The sequence below is a fragment of the Anabrus simplex genome, chromosome 2, assembly GCF_040414725.1.
Source record: "Anabrus simplex isolate iqAnaSimp1 chromosome 2, ASM4041472v1, whole genome shotgun sequence".
NCBI lineage: Eukaryota > Metazoa > Arthropoda > Insecta > Orthoptera > Tettigoniidae > Anabrus > Anabrus simplex.
The window spans coordinates 1,063,748,582-1,063,769,641 of record NC_090266.1 but is presented as its reverse complement, the minus strand read 5'-3'; the positions used below and the strand labels follow the sequence as shown (position 1 = coordinate 1,063,769,641).

The following is a 21,060-nucleotide window of genomic DNA, read 5'->3' as shown; positions in this document are numbered from 1 at the left end:
ACGATACCTTTGTGGCTACACCTTCACAGGAAGATCTACATGGGCTAAGCAGGGACAGAACGGGACATAGGTAATTATTTAGTGACAGGAGTACTAAAAATAGAAGAAGGAAGGCTCAATCATTGCTACAAAGCACTAGTGTAGATGAAATTTCTTTTGCTGCAGAATCTATCTTATGAGCTACAGGGAAGATAGATGCTGAAATTTTTAATGAGCATCCTACAGCGTCTGCACGGAGAACTACAAAAATGAAGAAACTGAGGGAATCGAGCAAGCTCTTTATCAAACACTGTCCAATATAGCGATGAAGAGGCACTTTCATTTTTCCTCAGTTCCAGACAGAATGTACATAGACACAAATTCATTCAGTCTTAGGCCAGACCTAAAAACTGCAATATTTATCCACCTTACTACATAATTCAAAACACAAAATAGTTGTGCTCTCTGTTGACAGAAACAACTGGAGTGACATAAACATATGCAGAAATTAAGGTATAACATTCTAGATAGCACCATTCAACGTATTATACCTGTTAAGTACGAAGTTTTAGACACTCTTTCAGAGGGATGTAAGATCAATCTAATTTATAAACTGGGATGTGATGGCAGTTCAGCCCATAATAGATACAAAGAGAAATTTATGCAGGTTGGAGATCAAGAGTAAGACTCAAATATGTTCACTGTTTCAAAGGTACCTATACAAGTTCCCAAAAATGAAGATAAAAAATCCATATGGCAAAATCCCAGAACCTGGTTTACAAGTTATTGTACATCTGTCAAAATACTCTTTGCAAATGAATCAGTTCGGTTAATAAGAGAAGAGACAGCCAATATGAATCAGCAAATAAACAAACTGAATCCTACAGTTGTATACATGGGAGAGAAACAAATGGAAGTGTATGCACACCTACTGATGACCATGGTAGACAGAAATGTACGTAATGCACTGACAGAAAATAAAAAAATCACAAAAATGTTATATTTATGGAATGCTACCCAAAGACAAGAAAAGGACCCAGTGACTGGATATTATTGCTGCACATCCTAGCACGTCCTCTTTTGCTATCTCCACATTAGAAGTGTGGATTGATACTTTTGAATGTCTAGGACACAGGCAACCAGTTAGCTATGACTTAGTGTTCCAAGCTTCATTGGCGATGAGTGTGTGAATCCTCAGTTGTATTATAAGCACTGGTTAGATCGATTAACATAAAGGAAGGTGAGCATTTTCCTGTGGTTTGAAGTTAAGGAATGTGTGTTGTTCATGGAATGAGGCTAAAAGCATTAATACACAGCACATCTTAGGAAATTCATAAAATTTAGTGCTTCTTCATGAAGAGAACATCCTATTTAAAACACTGGATGTGAAGGGCATATTAATTTTTTTTGAAACAACAAAGACCTTGGTTTGATTAAATCCTTCAAACAGAAGTGAAAATTTCTAAATTGAGAAGTTGAAAAATGTAGGTAGATATTAACTATGATGTGGTCAACATGTTGTTGACTTCTCAAAACAGATTCTTGATTAAGACAATATATGTTCTTGGAACAAGCTGGATACTTTTTCATCTTCTGATGTTCTGTCAATATGGCCCAAATTGTTCAAACTGATGAGTTTGGAAAGCAGAGGAATGTCCGAAAGATGCAAAAGATCTGAGAGCAACAATAAATACAGATGCTAGAGAAATTTACTTTAAAATGTAACTGAATACTCACTCAGAAGTTGGCCCCGCTGGACTAGGAGTCACCCACAGCTTGTGAATGTGTGACAGATTGAGTGTTACTGTTGTCAGGTTTTGAAATGCCATTACTGGAATGGGAGGGGTTAAGGGAAGGATGATGATTGATTGATGTTTGTTGTTTAAAGGGGCCTAACATCGAGGTCATCGGCCCCTAATTGTACAAAATGAGATGACAAATTAAAAGTCCAAAATCCTCAACTGACCAGAATTCAAAGCGTGAGGACGAAGAATGAATGGATGGATATGAATTTAAAACGATCAGTGGATCCGACCCACAGTGCTGCACATGCACAGAAGCTCACACAAAACAATAGTATTACGGACTAAGGGACTGCTTCTATAGCACGATGCTGAATCGATTATGCTTGTTGTCGAAAAGGGTTCAAAACCCAGGTCATCGGCCCCTCATAATGGTATTTATCTGTAGAAAAGTAGAACCATGGTATTTGTCATGTTGCGGTACTAATCAAGCGTAGCGTGGACTTGCGGTATTCCACACATTATGGTACTACTCACAGGTAATGAAATTCACACATGTATTACAGACCTACTGTGTTTCGCACATTGCAGCGCCATTGATAGACAACGCAAACCTATGGTGTTCATCACCTAAGTGTACTAACCACAGGGACTCGCCATGGTGTTCTTCATATAGTGGGTACTAATCGTAGGCAAGCCAGAACCATGGGTTCCGTCATCCCATGGTGTCGCTCATATAGTGCTACTAATCATAGGTGCTCTAAAAGCCGTCGCGCTCTCATTTGCTACTAATCACAAACCTATTTGGTACCTAACATAGTGGTATTATGTGCAAGGAAAAGCAACCAATGGTGTTCCCCGCGTGGTGGTACTAATCATGAGTAGTTTCATGGTTCTAATTTGATCATCCCTTGGTCGCCCCTTTTAGTCACCTCTTACGACAGGCAGGGGATACCGTGGGTGTATTCTTCGGCTGCGTCCCCCACCCACAGGGGGTGTTAAGGGAAGGTGTCGAGTGGGTTGCATCATGAATGGGGCAGCCTGTGAAGTATCAAATCTTACTCTTCCTGAAATACTTATCAGAAATTAATGGGATATTATTGTTTAGTATGTTATTAGCAGTGTCACTGATGTCCTTCAAATTGTGAGATAGGTTGCAATATTGATCCACGTGAACTTATATGTTCTCCAATATGTTGAGGAAGGTGCCCTTTTGTGAAATGTGTAAAACTTTCAGGTCCTGCTCTCTTCTAAACAATTCATAAATAAGATCTATCGTATGTTAGCCCATCGTCAACATATACATTCTCATGGATCAATATTGCAACCCATCTCACAATTTAAATGAAATCAGTAATAGAGCTATGCTGCTTTTTTGGTTTCTTAAGCTGGATACCTCCAGTTCCCTGAAATTTATTATAAAGGTTATGGACTGTTTTACAACATGGACCATCTAAACCTGGGAATCTTTCTTGAAACAACATACATACATACATCTTCATTATAGACTGGTATGCCTATCAGCATTCAATCTGCAAGCCTCTGTGAATGAACTAATTGCCGCCACAATCCTCTATTTGTAACTAGTTCTGTGGCCTTGTGTAGTTCTATATCTCTTATCTTTAAATAATTGGAAACTGAGTCCAACCATCATTGTCTTGGTCTCCCTCTACCCCTCTTACCCTCCAAAACATATTTTCCTAGGTAACATATCCTCCTCCATTCGCCTCCCTTACATGACCCCGCCACCGAAGCTGGTTTATATGTATAGCTTTATCTATCGAGTTCATTCCTAACTTAGTCTATATTTCCTCATTTTTAAGTACCCTCCTGCCAATGTTTCTATCTGTTTTTACCAGCAAACATTCTCGCTACTTTCATGTCTGTTACTTCTAGCTTACGAATAAGATGTCCTGAGTCCACACAACTTTCACTCCCATAAAGCAAAGGTGGTCTGAAAACATACCGATGTAAAGATAGATTAGTCCGAGAGCTGATTTCCTTCTTACAGAAGACTGTTGATCACAACTGCGAGCTCACTGCATTAGCTTTACTGCACCTTTAATCAATCTCACTATACTACCATCCTGGCAGAACACAAATCCTAAATACTTGAAACTATCTACCAGTTCCAGTTTTGTATTCCCAATCTGACATTCAATTCTCTTGGATTTCTTACCTGCTGACATCAATTTAATCTTAGAAAGACTAATTTTCGTACCATACTCACTGCACCTAATTTCAAGTTCCAAGATATTAGATTGCAGGCTTTTGACATAATCTGCCATTAAGACCAGGTCGTCAGCATAGGCAAGACTGCTTACTATATTTTCACCTAACTGAATCCCTCCATGCCATTTTATACCTTTCAGTAGATGATCCATGTAAACTATGAACCATAAAGGTGAAAGATTACAGCCTTGTCTAAACCCTGTAAGTATCTTGCACCAAGAACTCATTCTACTGTCAATTCTCACTGTAACCCAATTGTCAATATAAATGCCTTCGATTGACTTTAATAATCTACTCTTAATTCCATAATCTCCCAGTATTGTGAACATCTTTTCCCTCAGTACTCTGTCATATGCCTTGTCCAGATCTACGAAACATAACTGTCCATTCCTCTCACAGCATTTTTCAATTACCTGGTGCATACTGAAAATCTGATCCTGACAGCCCTCTGTGGTCTGAAACCACACAGGTTTTCATTCAACTTCCTCTCAACCACTGATCGCACCCTCCCTTCCAAGATGCCAGTGAACATTTTGCCTGGTATACTGATTAATGAGATACCTCGATAGTTGTTGCAATCCTTTCTGTTCTCTTGCTTATAAACAGGTGCAATTACTGCTATTGTCCAATCTGAAGGCACCTCACTAATACTCCATGTTAATCTTATTACTCTATGAAGCCATTTAATCCCTGCATTCCCATTATACTTTACCATTTCAGGTCCAATTTCATCTATTCCTTCTACTTTATGACAATGGAGTTTATTTAACATCCTTTCCACTTCATCTAGTGCAATTTCACCAATATCATTGTCCTCCTACCTATGAGCTTGGTTGCTTGTGACATCACAAGGAAGATCGTTTTTTACATTGAGAAGATTTTCAAAATATTCCTTCCACCTCTCCAGTGATTCCCTGGGATCTATTATGAATTCACCTGATTTACCCAAAACACTACCCATTTCCTTTTTCCCTCCCTTCCTAAGCTTTTTTATTAATGTCCAGAAAGGTTTCCCAGCTGCTTGACCAAGCCTTTCCAAGTTATTACAAAAATTTTCCCATGACTTCTTGGATTCAACAACTATTTGTTTTTCTCTGTTTCTTTCATCTACATACAATTCCCTGTCTGCATTAGTCCTGGTTTGGAGCCATTTCTGTTACGCCTTCTTTTTATGTTTACAGCTCATCTCATTTTATCATTCCACCAAGAGGTTTGCCTTTTCCCATCCTTACACATAAGTTGTTCCTAGACATTCCTTTGCTGTTTCTACTACAGCATCCCTGTATGCCACCCATTCTCTTTCTATATCCTGAACCTGCTTACTACCCACTGTTTGGAACTGTTCACTAATCATACCCATGTACTTCTGTCTAATTTTCCCGTACTGGAGATTTTCTAGGGGCTGACTGGCCGAGGCGGTAAAGGCGTGCTCGGTTCACCCGGAAGGACGTGAGTTCGAATCCCCGTCAGGAAGTCATAAAATTTAAGAAACAATATTTCCACTTCCGGAGGTTCACATGGCCCTGAGGTTCACTCAGCCTACACCAAAAATGAGTACCAGGTTAATTCCTGGGGGCAAAGGCGGCCGGGCGTAGAGCTAACCACTCTACCCTATCAAGTGCCGAGGTTACAGATAGTGGAAGCCTTTACCTTCCACCTCTCCAAGGGCCTTCATGGCCTGTACAGAGATGACTGCTTTTTTTTGCCTTGCTTTGGAGATTTTCTACCCTTATCCGTCTATAGAGAGATTTCACTTTCTCTATCCTAGGCCTAGAGATAGGCCTACTTAGTTCACTACACATCAGATAGTGGTCTGTATCATTAAAAAATTACCAGAATACCCTCACATTCCTGACAGATTTCCTGAATTCAAAGTCAGTTATGATATAGCCCATTATGGATCTGGTTCCCCTCCCCAATGTGTAGTGGTGAATAGCCTTATGTCTGAAGAATGTATTTGTAACTGCTAATCCCATATTAGCACAGAAGTCCAGCAAATGCTTGCCACTGCTATTAGCTTTCTTGAAAATGTCTTTGAATTTCATGAGCTGACTGAGTTGATGTATATGAATTGTAGATCAAGACACACTGTGCCATTGAAAACGCATGAGCCATAACACCTTTTATGACTAATTACAGAATTAAGAAACAAACAAAATAAGCACACTTAGAAACAGCTAAACTACAACTGCGAGATCAGAAAACTGTACAATGTCAGCTAGCAGGGCTGGCACACACACAAACCAATGGCAGGCATCAGGGAACAAAGCATGTGATGGCATACCATGCATCCCCTTCCTGCATGCAGCAAACGAGTAGGGAGCTTGCCCATAGGAAAAAATTCAATAACATCCAGTTGGACATTTGCTCTAGTTGGAAAGATCCTTTTCGGAATGTTCACTTATCAAAAATGTTCAATCACAAAAGTCTTCTGTCTCTTACTTCTTAAATGTTGTCCATATTCCTGGTCTTGTGTTGTTAATGTTGCTTCATTCAATAAGGAAAAAACTAGATGATACCAGCATTCGAAGAATGAAAAGCATGCAACGCAAGAAGAATGACTAACTCTAACTTGGAAAATATATGGATTATTCAAGTATAAAATCCTGGTGTAAGTGGCCAAGTACAAGCAGTGAATGGATTGAAAGACATTACATGGTCTTACCATGGGGCACATGATACCACCAGTGTATGAAGTCACGAACAAGAGCTATGTGGAAATATACAGATGTCTGTACAGTAAGGTATGGGAATTTGTGCGAGAAAGGAATATGACCATAGTCTCTTCGGTGGGTGTTATGGACTCTGGAATATACAACATTAATGCAGTTCGAGATATGTTTCCAAATGCTTGTGTACGTGGTTGTCAGTTCCACTTTTCACATTCCTCGTGGAGGAAATTAGCTGTTTTAGATCTTGCAATGTAGAATGTAAGACTGGATAGTGGAACTTGCAACAGTGCATCAATGTTATTTGATTTGCCATTTGTGCTGGTCGACAATGTTCCTCAGATGTTTGATTATATCGTGCAACTATGCAAAGAGAATTTGGATCACCTGATCGAGTACATTGACCAGACATACATTAGAGGCAGATGTGGACAAGGTAGGAAAAGACTAGAAATCACTATCAATGTGGAATGTCTATTGTGCGGTTATACATAATGGTGGACACAGGGCCAACAATGTGGTGGAGGCATGGCACAATAAATTCCGGAAGTTGATAAGAGCTCATCACCCTTCTATCTGGAAGTTTGTAGAAGTTCTTAGAGATGAACAGGAAATCTATGACCCAGTCATCACCCAACTTCTAGGTGTTCACACTCAAGTTCATCCTCCTACTTCCAGTAAATATACACTGACTGGCAAAATTAATGGATCACTTCAATTTTCAAAGGAAAAAGCATGTTAAAATGCGAAACATTTGCTTTATTATTTACAATTATTATTTTCATTAAAACATTATGTAAATATGTAAGGGTAGCAATAACAGACAGATAATATTACTTATAACCGGGCGAGTTGGCCATGCGGTTAGGGGCGTGTACCTGTGAACTTGCATCCGGGTGATAGTGGATTCGAACCCCACTATCGGCAGCCCTGAAGATGGCTTTCCATGGTTTCTCATTTTCACTCCAGGAAAATGCTGGGGATGTACCTTAATTAAGGCCACAGCTGCGTCCTTCCCTCTCCTAGGCCATTCCTATCTCACTGTCGCCATAAGACATACGTGTTGGTGCGACGTAAAGCAAGTTGTAATTAAAAAATTACTTAGATAATTTTTTCATGAAAATAGTCAGTGTAAATAATCAAACAAATATTGCACAATTTAACAAGCTTTTTTCTTTGAAAATTCACGTGATCCATTAATTTTGCTGGTAGAGTTAAATTGCAAGTATGAGGAGTACAAGAACGGTAATAACACACACAAATACCACAGAGTGATAGATAGGGTATAGAATCAAATCTAATCCTCCCAAAATTGAGAAAGATAAAGACTTGCAATAAATTGGTAAAATGTGAAAATAAAAAATTAAAAACGCACACACACTGTGAAAGTATCTTTTGACAATAAGTTTACGGTATTATCATATTTTTATCATTCCTTAATGCATACTCTAAGAAGACTGGACTTAATGACCCAGAACAAATATCCAGGATGTTTTCGATGAAACTAAATGTCTGACCAAAGAGTATGGACAGGACCAAATATTCAGGATCTTATTGACAGGACCAAATGTCCAACAAGATATTATGGACAGGATTAAACATCCCTCAGCCCTCCTTTCAAATACCAACAAGGGCCAAACTAACTGCAATATACTCCTTCCATTTTGTTACAGAAAATATAGCACTACGAGTATGAATGAAATGTAATTAACTACAGCCCAATTAAAGGAGTAGGTGCTGCAGCTCATTCCAAGGCATACTGAAGTAGAACAAGAATAATATATATACAATTAATTCAAACAATGGTTCATGACATAATTCTAAATTATTCTGAAATAGTCACTGCAGAAAGGCTTAATAAGCATACAGCAATCAGAATGAACAGTTAAAAAAAAAAAAAAAAAAAAAAAAAAGATAGGTATACAGATCATTAAAGACTGCATCAGCTACTTAGTAATCAGATATATAACAAAGGCTGATGAAGACAGCAATGATTTATCAAGATTGGGATACCAAAAAGGAATATATATATGGTTGAAATTTTAAACGATTAAGACTTACCTTGATAAATTCAACACGTATTTTACCACCTCGGATATCAGACTCTTCCTCATTATAATAGAGTTTTCCATTAATAACACTGAATGGAATGTATTCATCATGAGCAATACCTTTGCCCACTCGATCATATATATCTAAATCAGGAACAATAGTATGGTCACCGTTTAAAACAACGTCGAAGACCTGTAACAAAAAAACAAAACAGTTGTTCATTACCTCATTACAAACCCAATCAATTGGAAAAATTGACAGCTGCCCAGAACTAGGGAAAGTGCTTTCCTTTACACATACACTTGTAAACATTATATTCTAGAAATGATGAATTTCTAAATGTGAACCGATAATTTGTTTAGTAGTAAGTTTAATATTATTATTTATTGAATGTTCCTTCAATTGTTACAGATTTTTTTTGCTATTTGCATTACGTCGCACCGACTCAGATAGGTCTTATGGCGACGACGGGATAGGAAAGGCCTAGGAAGTGGAAGGAAGCGGCCGTGGCCTTAATTAAGGTACAGCCCCAGCATTTGCCTGGTGTGAAAATGGGAAACCACGGAAAACCATCTTCAGGGCTGCCGACAGTGGGGTTCGAACCCACAATCTCCCGAATACTGGATACTGGCCGCACTTAAGCGACTGCAGCTATCGAGCTCTGTTGTTACAGATTTTGAGAGATGCATGCTAGGATATCAGAACTTTGTACCATGGGAGTTCTTTAAAGTGCCAGAAGCAAATGATGTGGAGATGTCACAGCTGAACGCCCTGAAATGCCACCAACCTCAGCTGGGATTGAAACCATTATCTTGGGAACAGAAGGACGGCAACTAACCAACTGTGATACTGAAGTTGACAAAAACCATACATGGCATTGCAGAAAAAAGTAAAAATATATTTACTGCATTTCTGTTCATGTTTCAAGACAAAAGATGGTAAGTTTTCAACAGTCTGACATTAGGACAACATCAATGAGATGCGTGAAATTGCTTATTGAATTGTTATAAAATTCCATTTTATGCCTTTTATTAAATTACTCTTGTGAACTATGAACGTTACAGGTTGAGGGTTACAACCCTGACAGACCCCTGCATTTATTTTGAACTAAGATTGCACCCTAATTGTGAACATAAATGTCTTTTGAATGCAGTAAGATACTTATAAACACTCAGTACAGCATACCAATTCCCTTGGTGCAATGTCATATGCTCTCTGCCTCTACAGCATAATGTGGGTATACTAAGGTTCTATTCTTGACTACACCTTCGTAGACCAAAATCTTTTTTTTTTTTTTTTTTTTTGCTAGGGGCTTTACGTCGCACCGACACAGATAGGTCTTATGGCGACGATGGGATAGGAAAGGCCTAGGAGTTGGAAGGAAGCGGCCGTGGCCTTAATTAAGGTTCAGCCCCAGCATTTGCCTGGTGTGAAAATGGGAAACCACGGAAAACCATTTTCAGGGCTGCCGATAGTGGGATTCGAACCTACTATCTCCCGGATGCAAGCTCACAGCCGCGCGCCTCTACACGTAGACCAAAATCACATCCATCTTATTTTCCATCAATAATTCCATATAAGAAGATCTTGTTCAAATATCTGTAAATCTTTTGTCTAGAATAATGACCAAAGGAATAAAACCAGGGCACAACAGCCCACTGATTAAAGAAATACAACCCATTGGTGCAACAGCCCTTCAAGGACCATGGTCTGCCATATGACTGCTGCTCATTCAGATGGTCTGTGGATAGAGGAGTGTCACGGGTCAGCACGATGACAAACCCAGTCTTATTGTCTTTCACAACAGGGCCCACTCCCTCTCACATCAGACGGCTCCTCAGTTGGGCCCAAAATGCTGAGTGAACCGTTTCAGCCCAGAGTTCCGAATTAAAATCCTTGAAGTGGCCATGAATCATACCCAGGGCCTCCAGGCAAGAGAGAGCTATGCTACCTCTACACCACGGAGCTGGCTAATCAAAGAAATAACCAGATTATTATCAAGAACTTTCAGACACTTTTGCTTATCAAACCCATGTACTATATATTTAGCATGTCTGATAACCAGTGTTATAGTGAGGTTTGCATAAGACTGCATACTATACGCAAACTTTTTCTTGAGCCCGATTTTTACGGGGTGTGGAGTAAGGAGGGAGTGCTGTCGGTTTGGGTTATACTGCCAACTGGATGGAAATGAAATCTGAATTGAATCGATAATATGATCGATCGATATTAATTTTCTAAACATTTATTATCTTACGTTAACAACTGTGTCACACATACATTATTTAACATTATATAACATTTCTCGATGCGAACCTTGTTACTAGCATGAATGATATAGTTTGGCTTTGCTGTGTAAACAACAACAGTACTAGTTCGTAAAGTGTACGCCAGAAGTCGCAAAGGGATGAATAAGCGATTCATAGTTTATGTTTCAAAGGTTGCCAATATGGATGTCAAAGATAACCGAGGTCTACCGATTCAGCTCTAGGGAGCTCAGGGCTCAAGAAAAGGTTAGCGTATAGTAAATGTAACTATTTTGACCTAGTATAAATAAGCGATTGCTTGAAATACAGGTTGTATCAGAACTACACCGACAAAAAATTAAGGATCCTCTTCATATTATGTTAAGAACGATGGTGCAATCAGATTGGTGGAGAAAATTTTTCTTTTTGAGAAAATGAGTTTACTTCTTACTTCTGGGCGCGCGATTAAAATTGACGAACTTGCCATATTTGCTATGCCAGAGAGCCAGCTGTTGCTTGTTAGTGCATCAGATGAGGGAAGGGAAGGGAGGGGAAGTGGGAAACAGAGGTAATACTCGGTGCGAATGCACAAGTTTCTTGTTTGTTTCACATAGTCGCTTCCCAGTCCAAGCAGGTAGTATACAGGTTGTTCTGCACAAATTGACTACTATGTGAACACCATAGAAAGAGAAGCTGAACTTGTACCAAGAGTACAGGCGGCATTCCAGGTCATTCACGACACACACGCACATCCTGAACAGAGTCCAAAAGTCACTGCTACACTGTTGTGAACTGTGCATCAAAGTAGGAGGGGTGCATATTGAACATCTACTATAATCAAACCACTGGGCGTATTGTTTCCTTCGTTCAGTATTTCATTTTATTTACAATATTGTGAGTGAAGGAATACACAATCGTGGGGCAGCAGCATTGCATCTTCGAGCATGTTATGTAATAAAGAATAATACTGCGACTAACAGACGAGAGGAAAAACGATCTGGTGCATTCCTTGACTGACAAGTGTGTCTTGATTACAGTGTGTTCTTGTAATGTGTGTGCAGTTACGGTTGTTTAATAAACGAACTGTGAATATTGCCTGTAAGAGACAAGGACAATCCTGTGCGAGCCGAATAAGGAAACTTATGCACCATGCGCATGGAGCATTATCTCGGTCTCCATCATACACCCCGCTTCCCCACCCTCCACTTCTCTTCCCTGAAGCACGGCAGCAGCTTGTACCCTGGCACAGCAAATACGGCAAGTTCATCAATTTGAATCGCGCACCAGGAAGTAACTAAGTAACTTTATTTTCCCAAAATAAAAATTTTCTTCGCCAAAATGATTCTCCATCGTTCTTAACATACTGTAATAAAAAAATAATCCCTGATTTGTTTTGAGGGTACAATTCTGATACACCCTGTGTATTGGCAAAAAGTTTCAAATGGTAGAGAGTCAGCAGGATCAGGATGCAGAAAGAGAATGGGTGGCATACATGGATGCCGTAGTAGAAACAGCATGGGAATGCCTAGGAACAAACGTGTGTAATGATAGGAACAAGCAAACATCTTAGTGGAATGATGAAGTAAGGGCAGCTTGTAAACGTAAAAAGAAGGGGCATCAGAAATGGCTCCAAACAAGAACTGATGCGGACAGGGAATTTTACATAGATGAAAGAAACAGAGTGAAACAAATAATACTTGAGTCCAAGAAGAAGTCGTGGGAAGATTTCAGTAATAACCTAGAACGGTCTGGTCAAGCAATAGAGAAAACTTTCCGGACTGTGATAACGAACATTAGAAAGAGAGGGAAAAAGGAAATAACTAGTGTTTGTAAAGGAAATTTTTCTGTTGACATCACGGACAACTGAGATCATGCGGAGGAAGGCACTGATGTCCCACACCTGTCAAATGGAAGTGGGACACAGTTACTCCCATACGTCCGAGGTTTGCTTAAAATATTCTGAGCTCAGTAAATTCTGTGAAGCAGGATGCTACCCTTCTTACATATACTGTAGGTTAGGGACCACCAGAGGATTGTGTAGTCCTAGCCACCTCAGCACAAGGAGGGTCATGACTTGGAATATGTCTTGGATGCCCACTCCTATTCCATAGCAACTGGCATCCTGACTCTCAGGACCACTTTCTGGGCAACTCAGCCAATGCCCATAGTTCACCAACTAGGATGCGACTACAGAAACCCACACCATGAAGCACAACTAATACATTAAAAAAAAAAAAAAAAAGGTTTCCATCAATTATTATTTATTCTTAATTTCTATCCTATAACAATGTATATCAATGTAACTGTCAGAGGAACTTGATGCAAGTACCAGTACCAGTAACCATTTGTCAATTCTCCATGATAAACAAAAAATAAGGACTGCACTCCATACCCCTACATTCTAGCTCGCTGTTTTCACTGAAACCTAATCTATTGGTATGATATGGTTACCAGATCAGTGAAGAGTAAAATGAGTAAATTTTTCAATGACTTGTGGGAATATGGCCAGATTTAATACCGATGGTATGGCAGTGGCAGTAGTATAGGCCAAACTCTTACTATGAAATAAAAATAGAAGAAAAACAAATCCTATCCAAAATAGCATGGAAATATTAAAATAATTCCTGTGACCTCAGTTTTAATCATAACTCTTTAAAATTTTAGGTACATAACAAATATATAATACACTATTTAAAAATATATGTCAAATAAAGCACATAGATTTATCAACATTTCTGAAAAATATTTCTTTTTTTTGAAAAATTATGTTACTTTTTACTCTGCAACCCAAGCAGAAATTCCTTTGGTTTTCATGTTGTTACCTTATGGCCCCTTGATAAGTGCTGAGCTCGAACACTTTGATGTAAGTAGTATATTTTTAATTTCTTAAAATTTTGGACTACTTTTACATTAAGTTTTGGAGAGTGTTATGAACTATATATCAACTGCAAGCATTATTTAAATTGATTACAGAGGGTATTCAGAATGGATGTGTTATAATGAAGCCCTACAAATGTCATATATTTACACTAGGTAGTTTCTGAGAAAAAGGAACATAAATGCTGGAAAATATAAGTTGCATGAAAAAGCATTAAAATTTTCCCTTACTTCTAAAACAATCATATTTATACAGAAGGTAGAAAACTTCAGTGTCCACCATATGAATATTCCTCATTGCCTTACTGGCTCTTCCTTTAACATCTTCTGTCCTGTTTTACTTTCTGTTGCAGTTTCTACAGGTTTGATTCTGCTTTTACTATCCTCCTTTGATCGAAGTCGAGCAAGATTTTTAGTGAGTGTACTCCTGGCTCTAGTTCAGCCTTTTGTAACACCTGAATCCTACTACGATTTCCTTGATTATATCACAGGATAGAAACTTTCGTTAGTATTTTGTGTTTTGCCGTGCAGGCACTTCGTCAATAATTCACCGTCAGTTAACGCTCTAAATATAGGTTTAATTTAATTCAAAACTGCTTCTGGAAGTGAGTGAGTGTGCATATAACTGCTGCTGTCATACTTGCACCACTCTTCTTTAGAGCACAGGTGGTAGATGGGAGGCTCATCACACATAAAAGGGGCTATGGCAGTACCTACAAATTGATGCCTTATTTACTTATTTTTATGTACTTCAAGTATTCTCAAAACTGGATGAAATTTCTCTGAAAATCAACAGAGTATACAATAAGATTTTAAATGAATCCAATGATAGCTTATTTGTTTCTGATGTCTACTGTGTTTTCACTTAATTAAAAAAATCTTTCCACTTAGGCATTGAGCAGGTAGGGCAAGAAAACACTCACATATCTCAAGAAATTCAGAAAGAAGTTACATTTCAGCATCACTGAAATAGCTCGCCCACTTTTCACTAAACAATGCTTCACTTAACTCTTTAAACATGCTCCTTTCCCTTAAGGAAATTTTTCAAATTTGAAAACTGATCTAAAAGAAGTGATTTCTAAATAATAGCTTGTTTCTCTTGCAGTAAACTAAATGAACCAAGTGAGCTGGCTGTGCGGTTATGGCCATGTAGCTGTGAGCTTCCATTCAGGAGACGGTGGGTTAGAATTCCACTGTTGGTAGCCCTGAAGATGGTTTTCCATGGTTTCTCATTTTCACACCAGGTAAATGCTGGGGCTGTACCTTAATTATTGCCACGGCCACTATCTTCCCAATCCCAGCACTTTCCCATCCTTGTGTCACCTAAAACATTTGAAGTGTTAGCGCAACGTTAAATACTAGCAAAAAAAATGATCAGTAGCCAATGAGATAAACTCTATAAGAATGATTCGCTATTTGTAACTATGCTGAACTTGGTTTTTTTTTTTTTTGCTAGCGGCTTTACGGCGCACCGACACAGATGGGTCTTATGGCGACGATGGGATAGGAAAGGCCTAGGAGTTGGAAGGAAGCGCCCGTGGCCTTAATTAAGGTACAGCCCCAGCATTTGCCTGGTGTGAAAATGGGAAACCACGGAAAACCATCTTCAGGGCTGCCGATAGTGGGATTCGAACCTACTATCTCCCGGATGCAAGCTTACAGCCGTGCGCCTCTACGCGCACGGCTAACTCGCCCGGTGCTGACCTTGTTAGCAGCATTGTGACTGGCTAATGTTTCCACTTTACTTCTACTGTATATTTTCTTTAATTTTAATTTGTTGGTTAATTAAGATAAATAATGTAAAAAAAAAAAAAAAAAGTAGCCTACTCTGCTGAAAAAAAAAAAAGAGAGTACAAAAGTGAACATTGCAAAACAGAGTACAGTACATGTTCTCTTAAAGAGTATGTCGTGTGACACAAGATATGACCAGTGTTCAACTCCCACATTCCCAATCTTTCAACCACATTGCATTCTTGTGTAATTAATCACAATCACTAGGGTCATACTTGTTTAAAATAATGCAGTTTGAAACCACAAAGATTCACCCACCCAGCTGTGATGCAAGTTAAAAAAAAATAATTTCTGTGTCAATGACTTTCGCAGTGCAACTTGTATGATCGTGACAAGCAATCAGACTTTGGTGGTTAGTGGTCAAATAACAATGTGCTACAGTACGATATACCTTTTGAGTCTCTGACTATTATTATTTTTCAACTGTCATATTTTTTTATTACTGGAATTATGTTTTTTGATTCTTCAACATAATTTGCATTGAATACATTTTTAATTAAACTTCTGCCTAAAGGGAAAATGCAAACACTACCTGATGATAGTGTTTCCAGCAACAACCAGGGAAAGAACAGAGTAAAATGAACTTCCTTCTTGCAGTAGTCAGCAAGATTCTAGAGAGATGAAAAGTGGGATTCTCCTTGATTAAGAATACACTATAGCAATGGGTCTACAAAACAAACAAAAATCAATTTTCCAACAAAATAACTTTCTGATAAAAGCAAGTGCTTGGATAGAATATTCAATTAGATATACAGAGATGATCTCTGTAAAACACTTATCTCAGTAGATACATCACTTATAGAAGAAAAATGTTGTGTTTCTGGAGGATTAAACAAAACAATCAGTCCTAGATGAGTCAACAATTAGAAAATGTTATGCCCCTCAGCTTTGTAAAATGACATTCGGTAAATTAAAGGAAATGACCAATGGAAAAAAACTATAGACACCCGAGTTAAAACTCTAATAAAAACGTTATCCTTTGTCTCACATATTCTACGTTAAATTATGTGGAGTAGAAAATTCTATCGTAACCAGTTAAAATTTTAACGCAGGTTGAACAAACAAGTGCCGGTATTTTTTACATTTTGGTGAGTGTATTGGTTTTCGGATACAAGGGTCCCGGGTTGGATTACTGGCCAGGTCATTGAAACGTATCTTCACTTGGAGCTAGGTTATAGGATTTATTCAAAGTGAATCCCCTCTTTAAGGTACCAATAATGGTGGGATGCATTCAACCTTTGAAATGTCTTGTATTTAAAGTTCCAGGTGATGCAGGGAAAATACCACTCTTCGTCATCTAGCATGTTGTTCCCTTATTCAACTTTCTTACCCCACAACACAACACATTCATTGCATAGTAGCTCTACATGACTCAAAGCTGATAAAGAGCAGTGACAGAGTTCAGTTGGTGCGGCAAATAGGCCAACTGAGCAACACCGCTCAGCCAATACACTGCTTTCTTCTCTCAAAACCATTCAATTAAATATAAATCAATATAAAATTAGCAATTGCATTCATGCAAAAAGCAGTTTTAATTTTAGCCTGACATTCTCATAATCTTCATAACGAGCCAGTTTTTTTATGGCTATGATCACCCAGTAATAAGAAAATGTTGTTTCACAAACTTTACAACAACCTTTTCCATAAATATAAAATGAAATAAAAACTTGGTATACAGATCAACAATAAGTTCATTTAAGACGCGGTAAAGTTTGATAACGATCAGAACGTTACTTTTAAAGTTATGAATTTTCAAAGTAAGCGCTCCAAAGGAAAATGGAAAAAATACCGTCACTTCTTTTAGTTCAAGCTGCATTAAAATTTTAACTGGGCACAATAAAAACTTCTAATCCACATAATTAAACATAGAATAAAATAAACTAAATTTTGGTGTAGCTTGTTTCTATGTGGGGCAAAGGATAAACTTTTTATTAACGTATTAAGTACGGTGTCTATACTTTTTTCCACGACAGTAGGACTCGGCAGATGAAACAATGGGCACAGAAATAATAATATTAATGATAATAATAATATTGTTATATAATACTGTAATTTACTTCATTGTAAATTGTGTCTTATGAGCAGAGTATTTCCTTTTACTGTACTTTTTTCACGGATAATATTAATTAATGCAATTATTTTATTTTTTGTTCCCTTTTATTCAACCCTTCTATGTTATTTTTTAAATGTTCTATGTATTTACTGCCTTTTGTAACTGGAGGTATCCTCAGTAAAAGGCATGATAAATTAAATAAATAAATAAATAAATAAATAAATAAATAAATAAATAAATAAATAAATAAACAAATAAACAAATAAATAAATAAATAAATAAATGTTATTGATTTTACATGCCACTAACTAATTTTGACGGTTTTTGGAGATGCCGAGGTGCCAGAATTTTGTCCTGCAGGAGTTGTTTTATGTGCCAGTAAATATACCAACCCGAGGCTGATGTATTTGACAGGGGCAGCCATACCTTATGTTCTGAAGAGCTGCAGCACATTGTTTATTTCAAAATAAATTACTTTAATAATGTTATCTACAATCAAATACATACATACACACATACATCATTATAGACTGTTATGCCTTTGAGCGTTCAGTCTGCAAGCCTATGAGAATTTACTAAACGTCGCCACAATCCTCGATTCGCAACTAGTGTTTTGGCCTCATTTAGTTCTATACCTCTTATCTTTAAATTGTTAGAAATCGAGTCTAACCATCGTCATCTGGGTCTCCCTCTACTTCTCTTACCCTCCATAGCAGAGTCCATTATTCTCCTAGGTAACCTAACCTCCTCCATTCGTCTCACATGACCCCACCACCGAAGCCGGTTTATGCGTACAGCTTCATCCATCGAGTTCATTCCTAAATTAGCCTTTATCTCCTCATTCCGAGTATACTCCTGCCATTGTTCCCACCTGTTTGTACCAGCAATCATTCTCGCTACTTTCATGTCTGTTACTTCTAACTTATGAATAAGATATCCTGAGTCCACCCAGCTTTCACTCCCGTAAAGCAAAGTTGGGCTGAAAACAGACCGATGTGAAGATAGTTTCGTCTGGGAGCTGACTTCCTTCCTACAGAATACTGCTGATCGCAACTGCGAGCTCACTGCATTAGCTTTGCTACACCCTGATTCAATCTCACTTACTATATTATCATCCTGGGAGAACACACAATCTAAATACTTGAAATTATCAACCTGTTTTAGCTTTGTATCACCAATCTGACATTCAATTCTGTTGAATTTCTTACCTACTGACATCAATTTAGTCTTCGAGAGACTAATTTTCATACCATACTCATTGCACCTATTTTCAAGTTCCAAGATATTAGACTGCAGGCTTTCGCATAGCCAAACTGCTTACTACATTTCCACCTAACTCAATCGCTACCTGCCATTTTATACCTTTCAGCAGATGATCCATGTAAACTACGAACAGCAAAGGTGAAAGATTACAGCCTTGTCTAACTCCTGTAAGTACCCTGAACCAAGAACTCTTTCTACCATCAATTCTCACTGAAGCCCAATTGTCAACATAAATGCCTTTGATTGATTTTAATAATTTACCTTTAATTCCATAGTCCCCCAGTATAGTGAACATCTTTTCCCTCGGTACCCTGTCATATGCTTTCTCTAGATCTACGAAACATAAACACAGCTGCCTATTCCTCTTGTAGCATTTTTCAATTACCTGGCGCATACTGAAAATCTGATCCTGAAATCAAATACAGTGCATTGAAAAAGATATCAGCCAAAGAACAGGAAATCATTCAACTCCCCTCAAACCACGGTAACAGTCGCGCACTCCACTCTGGGTGCTGTGCAGATCACAGCTCAGAGAGAATCTGTAAGAATTTTGCCGAAAGCAGGAACTCTGCCTTTCGCACATGCATGGCCAACTTTTCTGATGCTGTGGAAATAACAGCCAAGACATCACTTCACAGTGATTCTTCATTCAACCGCAGAGAGGCAGCAATGGTCACACTTGCATTTCAATTGAAATGAGAACGTGGCAGGTAGCACCCTCTGGACTCAGCAGTAGTATTAAGCGGGGATCACTCAAAGCAAACAGGAAAATAAAATACTGTATAGGAAGCCATCAGCTGTTCCCGCCAGGTCTTTTAATACTCCCAACTTGCCTATTCCATACCCACATTTGTAAATTGATGAACTATAAAAATTATTCATTTTATGTTGTCAAAATAAGGACAAGATGTCCTGATTTTCTTTAATTACAAATTGTCTAGTTTATAAATTTCACTATAGCAACATCTGATGTAACTTTGCATTATAGTGTTGCTGGCTTTATTCCAATACTTTTGGTAACATTGAGAAGTTCTGTTTTTGTGTGCTCACACCAAGTGTTTCTGAGTTCGTGAATGTTTTGTCATTGCAGGTGTTATTGTGCATTTCATTAGTTTTTTATGAGGAATGTGTATATGCGCTGGGCTTGTTTGAGTGTTTGTTCAGTATGAAAAACTCAGTGGAGAACCTCTTGAAAACTACATTTTCAACCAGAACCCTGGAAGAAAAAATTAAGGTAAAGAAGTTAGATAGACCTACCCCAGACGTAGATATTGCTCAGAAAGCCACTTCTAACAAAACTGTATATGCTAGAAAATTTAATAGAAAAGTGTATGAAAACGATTGGGTCTTTCTATTAACAGTTTTCTGTGTTTGTGTTTAGGCAATAGTGAATCTTGGGGAACAGTGGGTGTTAGAGATCTTGGGCATTTAAACACTTTAATTAGGAAGCATAGTGACAGTGAGAAACACATTAATAAATCTTTAAACTTAAGTGCTTTAGGAACGGTTAACACTGCAACATTATTAAGGTGTGCTTATCACAAAGAAAAAGAAAAGCACAATCAACAAGTGGAAAAGAACATGTACGTGCTATCAAGAATTACAGACTGCATTAAACTTTTGTGGTAGGTTTGAACTAGCTTTAAAGGGCACGACGAAAGTGATAGTTCCGACAATCCTGGTGTTTTCTTAGGCCCAGTAGACTTAATTTCTACCATAAACAGTGCATTACAAAATATCAGAATCATTCCGTATTGATGGATTTCACTTTACAAAGGAAAAATTAAATGTATCCTCCTAATTCAATTGTTATACAATACACTTAATACAATGTATTGAATTAGGAGGATACATTTAATTATTCCTTTGTAAAGTATAAACAGTGCAGTAAAGGAGAAAAAGAGTTTTCAAAGGGACCTAAAAAAACAACCAGAACGAGCTGTTAGACTGCATGCTAGAAACCTGCAGAGAAGTCATAGAAGAAATACAGCAAACCAGGCAAGTTGGCCCTGCGGTTACGGGCCCGCAGCTGTGAACTTGCATCCGGGAGATAGTGGGTTTGAACCCCACTGTCGGCAGCCCTGAAGATGGTTTTCCGTGGTTTCCCATTTTACACACTAGGCAAATGCTGGGTCTGTACCTTAATCAAGGCCACG

General features: G+C 38.2%; 1 protein-coding gene across 1 annotated transcript in view; it reads right to left on the bottom strand.

The window, feature by feature from the left end:
- Positions 1-21,060, bottom strand: part of LOC136864697 (malectin-B) — a 182,104-nt gene that overhangs the window by 48,407 nt on the left and 112,637 nt on the right. Inside the window, exon 2 of the mRNA XM_067142016.2 lies at positions 8,684-8,866. Within this exon, the coding sequence (XP_066998117.1) occupies positions 8,684-8,866 (183 nt within the window). The remainder of the gene's footprint in view (positions 1-8,683; positions 8,867-21,060) is intronic.